Here is an 11,859-nt window from a genome sequence, read left to right on the forward strand (position 1 = left end):
TCAACCACAAACTGCTTGCTTGAGTCCGGCTGGATGAGAATGGGGGCAGAAGTGAACAGTGACTTGAGTAAGAAAAGCATCGTTAGCATCAGTGGTTCAGGAGAACTTGACTTTGGTTGAAGTGAGACTGGAGAGTGGAGCTGCAACCTTGCAATTGTTCTTAATGAGCCGGCGGTAGAAGTTGGCGAAACCCAGAAACCTCTGCAACTCTCTCCGAGTAGTGGGGACTGGCCACTCAGTGACAGCTAGAATCTTCCCAGGATCTGCCTCCAACCTGCCTTGCTTGATGATGTGTCCCAGGAAGCTGACCTGTTCCTGGTGAAACTCACATTTCTCAGATTTGATGTACAGTTTGTTCTCAAGCAGCCTCTGAAGAACCTGGCTGACGTGGTTCTGGTGTTCCTCCAGGCTCTTGGAAAAGATCAAAATGTCGTCAAGGTACACAAAAACAAACTGGTTGAGAAAATCTCGCAAGACATCATTAACTAGGGCCTGAAAAAGAGCTGGGGCGTTAGTGAGTCCAAAGGGCTTGACTAGATATTCAAAGTGACCAAGAGGGGTGTTAAAGGCAGTTTTCCACTCATCTCCTTGGTGGATACGAACCAGGTGGTATGCATTTCTGAGGTCGAGTTTTGAGAAGATGGTGGCACCTTGGAGAGGCTCAAAAGCAGAGTTTATAGAGTTTTTCTAAGAATTATGTATAATACAGAGTGAATCCGAGAAGACCCTGACCCTGATCAGCGATTAGCTGGCTGGCTGTCCTGAGACAACTTTGTAGGAATTGAATGTATAGCATTGCCTGGGCTAATTTAGAATTTACAAACAGCCGGTGCCAGGCTTGGAATTTCGTCATTTTAGGGGCAAGGCTATTTGGCCTTTGGTGTCACCATTACTTGTAGGGCACGAAGGCCACATGCCAGGCCACAAAGGCCATTGAGGGAAACATTTGGATTTGGAGCTTACAAATAAATAACTTATAAGAAAAACACACGAATGACATAGAAAACAAATTTTGTACACTTTTTTAATATCAATAATGTCAAACATTATATCATCATATATAGGCCTATGCCTCCTTAGTATTACCGTGTATAAAATAAAATACTCTACTTTGAATAATTAGTGTTTGGTATGTTTTCTATCTACTACTTCTCCGATTCACAAATCCAAAATCAAATCTAAAAATCTAAAATTCTATTAATATGTAACAAATATATTCCATTTCAGAGCAGAAGAAACAGCCTTCAAGGGTCCAACTCTGCACATACATCATTCAGCAGTGCACAGTGAAGCTCAAACAATCAACTGTATGAACGAGCAATACTTTGAAATGCAAAAGTGTGTGTGTGTGTGTGTGTGTGTGTAATTTTCAACTCGAGCCTCAAATTCGCGTGAGAAGTTCTCACGGTAGCCAATCAGCAGTGAGGATCTCAGCCACTGACGTTGAATCAGAAAACGAAAACATTAGCTGTTAGCACTCAGAGCTCACAGCTCCTCATATAATTTTGTTGTAGTTGAGTCTACCACAGTATTTACATGGAGATAAGCCCCGCCCCCCTCTCCAGCGCGTCCTGTTTGAATAACACAGCTGACAGCTGCAGTGAAACTCCAGCGATTAGAGCAATGCAAATATTCGCATCGCGTCTGTTGTGAACGCAGCATGGCTAATGCAGTTCAGAGACCAGACCACTGCTCTGACGCTTTTAAAGCAACTTCGAGATTGTAACAGTGTGAGGGGCACAAAGGCCATGGTGGCCGTAGGACGTACAATTATTTATGGGGCCTCACAGCCAGACTGAGGGGCATTGTCGTGAAAATCCTACCCTGGCCAGTGCAACAGACCTGGCTAACTTCTAATTTTCACACAGCAGGGAGAGGACTGAAAGTAACTCAGAAAGCAAAAGGCTGCAGTAAAAGATTTAAAAAGCATAGGCATTTTAAACAACATGATACACAATGTTTTTACAAGGATATGAGGCCTTTACTACAAAGCCAGTTCAACATACCCTGAATATATGTGTGTTATCTGGCTGGCTAAACTAATTCTAAAAAACACAATCCCACTAAACAGTCCTAAGCTGGTTATCAACTTGATAAATCAGCCCAGTGTTTATCAGTATGGCAGCGAACACGTTCACATGAAAAATGCGGGGTTAGTAGCAATTCTCAAATAATCACAAATATACAAGTGTACTGTCAGCATGGCATAATACTTCATGAATGAAGAATAAACTATAATATCAGAAAAATACAAAGAATTTTGCTCATGAACAGGTCCCGTCTAAGGAACGAGTAAATCTGACTTGAATTAAGTTTGAATGTTTCATCGACTGAATGTGTTGCTTGGATACATTTTCGTGAAGTAGAATAGAAGATATATCCTACTTTATTCATCCCCAAAAATACATATAAAAAGGTAATTTAACGCGGTAAGCAGGCTCAATTTGCTCAGGAGTAGGTCAGGTGATCTACCCCACTTAGATTGAACCACCGGTGTAGGACTTAAGACACCACACAAACCTCAAACCCTGCTTCCGAGTGCAGGCCAATGTTCTCTGAATGGGCAGAAAGGGTGCTGAATATCAGGGCTGAACACCCAACTGTGAAAAACATTGCACTTCACACTAAAATAAAGGATGTTTGAAAAGTCGGAGGTGCTCATCAGGAACCCTCTACTGACAGTCAGACAAGGACAAAGGACAAGAGGAATGAAAACAGGAGACAGAGATTAAGTGCAGCAGAAACCTTGGAGAACCACCCCAGCCCCCGCCTAAGGAGAGTCTTCATTGTGGGAGAGTCTACACCCGTCTTCCAAAAAACCTCATCCAGTTTAAACTTAATGATAAGATGAAACTTAACCCCTTCTCTACTAAACAACATTTGCAACAATCATCTGATGGGACCAGTGACTCTTCATGGGCCCCGTATTCCAGTAGCCTCTTTATCCGTCTTGATAAGTAGTACAAAGATAATTGTGAACCTTCTAAGAAACAAGCCAAGCGCTCAACAACATATTTAGCATCAACTCCTTATCCACAGTATTTTGTTTGGCTGTGGCCTGTCACAACAAGTTGGAAGTATTGTAATTTAACTAACTTGTACTAGCTTTATTAAACCTCAGGTCTTTGGCAAGAAAACTACTTTTTGATCAATGATGAGCCCATTCTTGACCTCACTAATACTTGTTTGACTAAAATAAATAGTTTTAGGAGTGAGACTAGAGTGCATAAGAAAAGCAGGAGTGACTATTTTGTTTTATCATTCCTTTCAATGCAAACAGATATCTTAACAACGATATCTACGGGGCCACCCAAATACTGTACAACCTTTTTCTATTACTTTAATGAATTGTTGTCTATAGTATATATTGACATTGACTGTGTAATCATATTGTTGACATCCCCTAGGACAGAAAGGGCTTGAGAACTGTGTTGTGTTCTCGATAACTATGCATCGACTCCCACACAAGATAAAGAAAGTCTCTGGCAAGAAAAGATCTCCATGGAGAAATGTTGTGCTAGTAAGAATAAAAAAAGAGTGTTGAAAAGCTTGATGCTGGTGGCTAAAAACAAATCTTCAGGTTCATTGTGACATGTATAAGAGAGACTTTGTTTTTATCATTTGGGACTGAGAAATGCATGGCAGTATTTCTTCTTCAACATCATCGCCAAAAACAATAATGCATGTGCCTTGTTTGCTAATGTCAACAGACTAACAAACCCAACAGTATTAGAAGCCATTAACTACTATCCACCAGGGCCTGAAATTAGTTAGCTTCTTCTTTACTGCAAAATTGAAAATTATACAAGTGGTCAGTGACTACGTATCAAGATAGGATATGTGTTTCTTTGTGTCCACTTAAAATCAATTCAAACACCATGACACAACAATTTCTGATCAACCATAAAAGCCTGGAGGAACTAAAATCCTCCTCCTGCTGCCTTGATGTTCGACCAACAGGCTTTTAAAAAATGTTTTACATTGCATGGCCTCAGATCAGCTTCAATTTGTCATGTCTATTCTCTCAGGTGTTTTCCCACAGGCCTTGAAAACTGCAATCAGCAAAACCTTTTCAAAAAAGAACAATCTCTACACTAGAGGCCCCATAAAACCTTGCAGTAAGTATCATTGAGTACATCAATGACATCCACACGCAGAATCTCAGATTTTGGTCATAGATCTCAGTACTGCATTTCGCCAAATTGACCACAACACATTAGTAGGCCAAATGGAAAACTGGGTTAGACTTCCTGCCAGGAGCTTTGTCTCTATAGGTTACTTCACATCTGAGAGGACAAATGTGACATGTGGAGTACCTCAAGGCTCCATCATGGGGCCTCTTCTCTCTAACATCTACATGCTTTCACTGGTTGAGATTACTAAAAACAATAACATAAGTTAACATAGCTATGCAGACGACACACAAATGTACATAAACATTTCACCGGGAGACTATGGTCCAATACAAGCACAGAGTATAAGCATTGAACAAATCATTTGTTGGACGTGTCAGTTTTCCCATTCGGTATTATTTTACTGAGGGTGGGTTTGATAATCCTACATTAATTAATCAAAGATAAAACTAAGTTAATTGTTTTTGGAGCCAAAGAACATTGAAAGTTAATGCTCGGCAATGGTAAAACCCAAAGGCCAGAAACCTAGGTGCAGTCATGGACTCGGACCTGAATATCAACAGTACATTTAAGATGATAACAAAGACAGCCTTCTATTACATTAAGAATAGATCAAGGAGTAAAGGATCTATGTTCCCAGCAGGTTTCGGTAAAACTTGTCCATGCACTCATCTTCGGAAGACTTGACTACTGAATTGTTGTTTTCCTAAAAAGTCAATTAGACTGCTTCCACATTATTCAGAATGGTGCTGCTGATCAAGAAAGTGGATCACATCACTCCAGTTTTGAGGTCTTTACACTGAATTTCTGAGTGTCAAATCATTGAAATCAAAATACTGCTGCTGGTTTATAAAGCACTAAATACATTTCTGATCTCTTGCTACATGTTGAACCATCCAGGACTCTCAGGTCTTTTGGGACGGGTCGGCTTTCTGTTCCCAGAAATAAAACTAAATATGGAGAAGCAGCATTCAATTATTGTGCTCCATATATCTGGAACAAGCTCCCAGAAAACTGCAGGACTGATACAACTTGAAAGCCGCTGCTTTCAATTAAATCAAATAACTATTTATATCTTACACTGCACTGAACTTTTATGTTTGTAATTTATACATGTTGTACTCTATCTTAAGTTTTTTTCAGCATGCTTTCAATGTGTTTTGTAAAGCACTTTCAATTGCCTTGTTGTTGAAATGTGCTATACAAATAAACTGGCCTTGATTTAACCCTCCCAACAAGAACATTTATTTCACACTGAGGGGAAATGTAGCTTTTGGGTCATTCTGTTTTGCAAGTGCACTGTATTTATAAATCAAATCTCTGGACAGCAGAGTTGGAACTACTATGTGCAGCAGAGCCCATCTCCAAGGTTGATTACATTTGTATGTTTGATTCAAAAGAAAAACAGACTGAATATGACTAAGACATGAAGTTATTATTAAGGAGTTGTCACTTTTAACTCTCACCTCTGTCAGTAACAAAGACTCCCTTTATTGCCAATACTACGATGGTACATTTAGAATATGCCGACACTAATCACAACTTTTTTTGGCTTTTTCCGTTTAGTACTCTCAAATGATACTCCCTGACTCACCACTTGAGCTCGTCCAGCTGTAACCTTTGCTGACCAGCATTGTGCCGGCTTTTCCTGAGCTCTTCCTGCCTCTCCTCAGCCGCTCTGGTTCTCTGCTCCTCCAGCCCAGCGACTTGCATATGGAAGTGGTTCAGCTCCTCCTGCCTTTAAATGACAGCAGTATTTCAGAATAGGAAAAAGTGTCTGCTGGGAACCACGCTGATCTCCTTGGGCATGACTCAGGATTGAATACAATGATATAACATAATAATACATATTTAATAAGACAATAATAAAAGAATATGAGCTCTGGTTCCAAAAGGTCACACCGCCTGCTCTTTCTCTAGTGCTGACACAGCACTGGGGAGACTGGTCTGGCTATACAAGGATACCCTACCTTTAAATGTATTAACAAAGTGTTTCTATTCCATGTTGAGTTATTGTCAAACATATATGTACTAACATACATTTAAGGTGTATTTCACATGACCAAAGAAAACTCTCCATTAAGAGAACGCAAGCAAACATAAGTTAGAGAAATGAATAATTGATGATTGGATTTGTCCCATGGTCTATTGTATATCTCAGTTGTTTTTTCGAACAGCTGTTGTCCCCAACACATTTATACACATAGAACATATTTGTTCTCAGGATTTGACCTCTTAAGTGATCCGACATTGAGAATCAAAATCACCAGGGTTGGTTAACAGCTATCAAAGGAATTAAATGTGGATGTAAATGTACTTTTTACCTTAATGATTTACTAAGTTTAGACATAGCATGTAGCAAATTGAGTTTGAATGAAAACACAATTCATGAATACCAAAAACTGGGGTTGTAAAGTAATGTGTAGGTGCAAAGTGCAATGTCCTACAAAGATTAAAAATAAGGTTTTATGTGAAAGCTAATTTTTTCATTCCATTATATGTTACATTTAAGCACAATGACCACATTGGTTGAATGTATTCTTTTCTACAGTTTTGCTATCTTGTAATGCTTTTCAATATACACATACCGGTTTTTTCATTTCGATCTAATTTAAAGGTCATACATGAACTATTCCTTCTGTTTTTCAGATTGAAAAGGGTCAGATTTAATATACCGTTTTTTCTCCTCGGTCAGAGCACTTGAAGTTAGGGCATCATATCTCTCCAGCTCTCTGTCTCGTTCATCCAGGATGGCAAGGTTGAACTGGAAATCTTCCTTCAGTTGCTGGTAACGTTCTCTGGTAAATGAAACATTAAAGAATATTAATCGGCTATTTTTGTGGGGAAAAAAAGACAAAAAATACCAAGTTAATGCTATTAATGTATAAGTAGAAGGTAATCAAAGGTTATCAAGTGAGAGAAAGTTGTCTAGAGTTTCTGTTCCTTTTTCAAACTGGTCTGTGTTGAAGCAGGGCCAGTGACCAGCATGACATCCAGTTTTTCACCGCAAACAAGCTGGTGGTCACCAATTTATTTTGGTCTCGTGTGAAGGGACACGTTTATTGAGCCGATTGCGTGTGGACGGAAGACTTTTTGATATCGAATTCGGTTCATTTTCGTTTGCGTTCCCGTGTAAATGGGGCCTACATGTATGTGTGATCAACAGATGTGTTTGGACAAAGGGGTTTAATGACAACCACAGGAAGAGAGGATGAGTGAAAGGAATTTACGATTGGGGTTATCTGCATATCCCATTGTTCTTTGTAGGGTGTGGGTTTTTGCATACAGTGCCATGGGGCTTACCAGCTGGCCTCACAACATGTTGTTTGTAATGTAAATAAGCTCTGATGTCCTCCTATATGGAGAGCCTGTTTTTCACAGAACAGTACGCTCTCTTTGGTGGAGACGTCATACTTGCAAGTATAAAAGGTCTTTGATACCTTTAATACGAATATTGTGTTGCAGTACGTTTGTTACCTAACTGATCATTTTCTCTAGACCACAGCTAATTTTAAGTTGCTACGACACATGTGAGGAAATATATTCTTTAATTATTTAGCTTAAACCTTGAGATTTCAACTTTTACACACTGACACAATTATATTGATATTGAATTGTGTTACAAATAAACAGTGTGCTTAATACTAATTCAAGAAACAAAATATATCCACCCGAGTCAGTTGTGTTAAGTCAGTAAGTCACAGCAAACCAATGACTGAAACAATGAATGTGTTGATTGATTGATTGATTGATTGATTGATTGATTGATTGGCAGAAACTGTTTCGGATAATTGCTTGATCTTCTATGTATCTTATGAAACAAACATGCCTAACTTATTTTCTCCATTTTATATTATTGTAAACTGATTATATTTGGGTTTGCAATGGTGGTGATGTCCCCTTAATCTCTGAGAATTAACATCACACAATTATTGTGATGTAACCTGTCAACAAACCAAACAGCTACACAGCTACTTCGTTGTTTATTAAGAAAGTCAGAGACAGGGCAATCCTAAAAATGTTTAAGAGCATATTTCCAGCTTAAAGAGCCTGTGACACGAGTTTCCCCCATCATCCAAACCCATCAATTTGAGTAAATATTGTCCCCTTGAAAACCGTTACTGAACTGATTTTGGATATTTGTACTTTGATAACCATTAATCTGCCCTTCAATGTTGACCATTTCCTGGATCTTCTCGGGGATTCTTCAAGTCCCGCCAAATTACGTGTGACGTCATTGCGGGCACAGCGCTCCAGCTGCACCGTTCAGGATCACAGCATCTGCATGTAAACGCACGATGGCGCACACAGCAGCAAGCTCAGACAGCGATGAGAGTTTAATGTTGAACGTGTCTGAGAGCTCATATGAGGCTGAAGGATCGGTTTATGTTGTATCTGTTAGAAGTTTAGGAATTAGGTGCGTCAATATGGGCGATCATACGGTCATGTAGCCAGTGGTGGAATGGGACTAAAAATCATCCCGGGACTCTCGACCGGCCCACTTCGGTACCGCTAGTAAATTGTCAACGGGGGGAGTGGGGGATGTGCTAGTGACTTATCCAACCGGCCCACTTCGGTACCGGCCCATTGGGATTCGTCCCGATGGCCAGTCCGCCACTGCACCCAGCCCACGTAAACAGTCAACGGGGGGAGCCTCGCTGCGGGGAAACGGTGGACCTAGTGTCCCGATCGGAGTGGGAATAATAATAATAATAATCCGTGCATTTTATCCATTAATTTCCCCAACATTGTGGTAAAAAAAAACACACGTTTAATCCATGTTGGTGTACTACAACTACAAAAAGCATCGGTTTGTTTTCTCATCAGGAAATGCAGACCGGCTCAAACAAACGATTTTTAATCATCATCCTCACCAGGGTCGGCTCCAGAACAAATCGAATGGGGGGGCAAGCATTTACCAAGGGGGGGCACACACTGCCGTCAACAACCAACACACAAACACCAACGCAACTTCAATTTAAAAAAACATGCTGTAAAGTGTCTTTCACACACATTTCAGGGGTGTAGTGCTATTTTATAGCGCACCTATGACTTCTGCATACATGCACGGTTGTGGCACGACCACCAAAACAGAAACATATAAGGACATAGGCCAACATATAAAAAGTGTGCAAATGTATTTAGTATCCTATCCATGTGAACATGTTTTAGGTGGGGGTGGACCTAACCTCCTCTAGGAGGGTCTGGGGGCATGCTCCCCCGGGAAGATTATTTTTAAAATATTGAAGTTAAATGCATCAATCTGGTGCACTTTGAGAGCAAAATGAAGAGATCTATAGATAGCCTACATCTCTCAGCATCCATATGAAACAGAACTGTACACAGATTTACTTTTTCTTCATGGATATTTTACTAATCACTCCCCTTTTAAACTGTATTCTTGTGTTACTGTCCTATAGTATTTCATACCCGTTTTTCATTTATTCTCTTATTCTTTAATAACTATAATGATCATATAAAGGTATTCCTCGCAAATACTTGTTTACATAAATGGTGACCAAACCGTTTGAGACCCACTGAGATAACCTACACTAAAGTTAACTATCTAAACACTGAGAGTCCTTACCTCACTGAGCTGAGGTTATACGATCCTCTCAGTCTGACAGGAGAGGACTCTCCTCCACCTTGGTGTAGAAACAGCTCTTTATATCCGTTAGCATAGCTAGCTAACCAGATGCTAACAACAACATTCCACGTTACCACTCACAAAATGCGCTCGTGCCACACACACACAGAGCCGAGCTTGAATGAAACACAGAGACCCAGAAGTAGGCTACTTGTACTGTAGGCCTACTATATCATATTATTTTCGATGGCTTACTGTATAATCAGTGTAACAGATGAACTGATCGCCACTGGGCTCTCATCTAAACACACAGCCACGTAATGATAACAAAACAAAGGTCGGGGGTCATTGGTCAAGCAACACACCAATCAGAGAGCAGCAGTGAGCACACCTCAGGCTGTGTTTTATATTTGTATTCTTTATTTCTGATGTATTTCACACAAAAAACCTTTAGTGGAAACGTTTTCACTTATATGATTAAAAAAAACAAAAAACGGCAAAGTGGCAAGGCTTGCCCACCCTGCTTTGGGGGGGCACAGTGACTCATTTGGGGGGGCATGGCCCGCGAATGACCCCCCATGACGCCGACCCTGATCCTCACGATCATTTAATGTATCATATGTTCGCCGAATTGACATGAAAGCACTAATAAATGTAGTTTCATCCACTTGAGTTTACAACTATAAAAATAATCGATTTGTTTTTATATCACATCCGACGGGAGGAAATTCAGCTCTCACTACCGATTTTTAATCCTAATGTAATCATCATCTTCACCACGATCATTTATGTTTATGTTCGCCGAATTGACATGAAAGCACTGACAAATATGAATATACTGTAGTCAACTTCATTACAACGTTATTAACGTACCTAAACTCAGTAATTCACCATTTCTACGCATGACAACACACTTTGTTCGTGTTTGGCTCTCTCGCCGCACAGTGAAGCGTTCCCATTGACGTTACTTCCGGCTTCCCCCAAAACTTCAAAATGAGTCGAAGGAATTTCCCCGCGATGTTCGAAATTATTGATATTTATCGGAACGGTATCGCTTTTTCTTTTTTAAACTGACGGTTCGAGATTACTAGTAGCCCAATATTTCATTGCACAACAGTTGTTGGGAGGCTGTCACAGGCTCTTTAAAGCTTCAGTGGAAATACACAGTACTTTGATGCTGACTGGAGGTTCATGTAGACGTGGTACCTGAGGGATAAGCACTCCTCTTGTGCCGTTTTGAGGGAAGTCTCCAGTTGATGAACCATCGCAGCCTGGAGCTCCTTCCACTCCATCTCTTTCCTGACCAGCTGGGCCTCCAGGTCTCCCAGTCCACTGTCCCCGTCCGACTGCATGGTGGAACTTGGATATACCTACAGCCACAATACAAGTGTTCAATTCATCAATCAATATGTATTTATATAGCCCAATATCACAATGACATATTTGCCTCAAGAGGCTTTACAGTGTGTACCGCATATGACATCCTCTGTCCTTCCCAAAGAAACCACACAATTAACAGAGAGAAAATAGAAAAAAACCTTGGGGGGAGCAACCATAGACTGTATATATAAAGAGAGCAACAGAGGCTGATCTGTCTCTAAGGATGGACATATGTGCAATACATGTAGTGTGTTCAGATTCAAAAATCAAGATGTAAACATATGGATAGATCGAGGTTGATGTACAAAATATACTAGGTGCCACATAAACACATCAATGTGTTTATCAAGCATTGAGTATGTTATGGTTAACATGAATATTAAAATCATTTAACACACAGACACACCCACCTTGTAATATTTCAGTCCCTCAATAATTGATGTTGTGCTCTTTTTTCTCCATGTATTGCTTTTAATATTTCTAAGAACATTGTATAGAAGACCCACTCACACAACAAACACTCACGCGCACACACACTGTATTAAATGCATACGTGAACTTACCAAAACACAGTAGCTTCAACTTTTTAGCAATGGTTAGGTATCTGTGACATTAGTATTTCCGTTTTTGCTCATAAGTCTTCATACTTCACGGAATTGGCTACTTCCTCGTGTGATGCAAAGGATTCCATGGCAACACGGTACGTCTGTGAAATTGTTCCCCTGCTACAATAATAGACAATGGTTCCTGCACGCCAGC

The 11,859-nt window shown here is 40.2% G+C and overlaps 1 protein-coding gene across 5 annotated transcripts in view; it reads right to left on the minus strand.

Annotated features, from left to right (window-relative positions):
• The window catches only part of ccdc57 (coiled-coil domain containing 57), a 47,749-nt gene extending 35,895 nt beyond the window's left edge, over window positions 1–11,854 (minus strand). For 2 of the 5 annotated variants that reach the window (XM_034227567.1, XM_034227566.1), the window contains exons 1-4: window positions 11,664–11,854; window positions 10,927–11,090; window positions 6,809–6,931; window positions 5,728–5,871 (exon numbers count right to left, since the gene is read on the minus strand). In XM_034227567.1, the coding sequence (XP_034083458.1) occupies window positions 5,728–5,871; window positions 6,809–6,931; window positions 10,927–11,072 (413 nt within the window). In that variant the 5' untranslated portion in view covers window positions 11,073–11,090; window positions 11,664–11,854. Of the gene's footprint in view, window positions 1–329; window positions 5,872–6,808; window positions 6,932–10,926; window positions 11,091–11,663 lie in introns of those variants that run through there. The other 3 variants (XM_034227565.1, XM_034227568.1, XM_034227570.1) reach the window with 3 other exon arrangements.
• Between the last annotated feature and the right edge of the window lie 5 nt (window positions 11,855–11,859).

Source organism: Gymnodraco acuticeps, unplaced genomic scaffold (assembly GCF_902827175.1).
Source record: "Gymnodraco acuticeps unplaced genomic scaffold, fGymAcu1.1, whole genome shotgun sequence".
NCBI classification, from domain to species: domain Eukaryota; kingdom Metazoa; phylum Chordata; class Actinopteri; order Perciformes; family Bathydraconidae; genus Gymnodraco; species Gymnodraco acuticeps.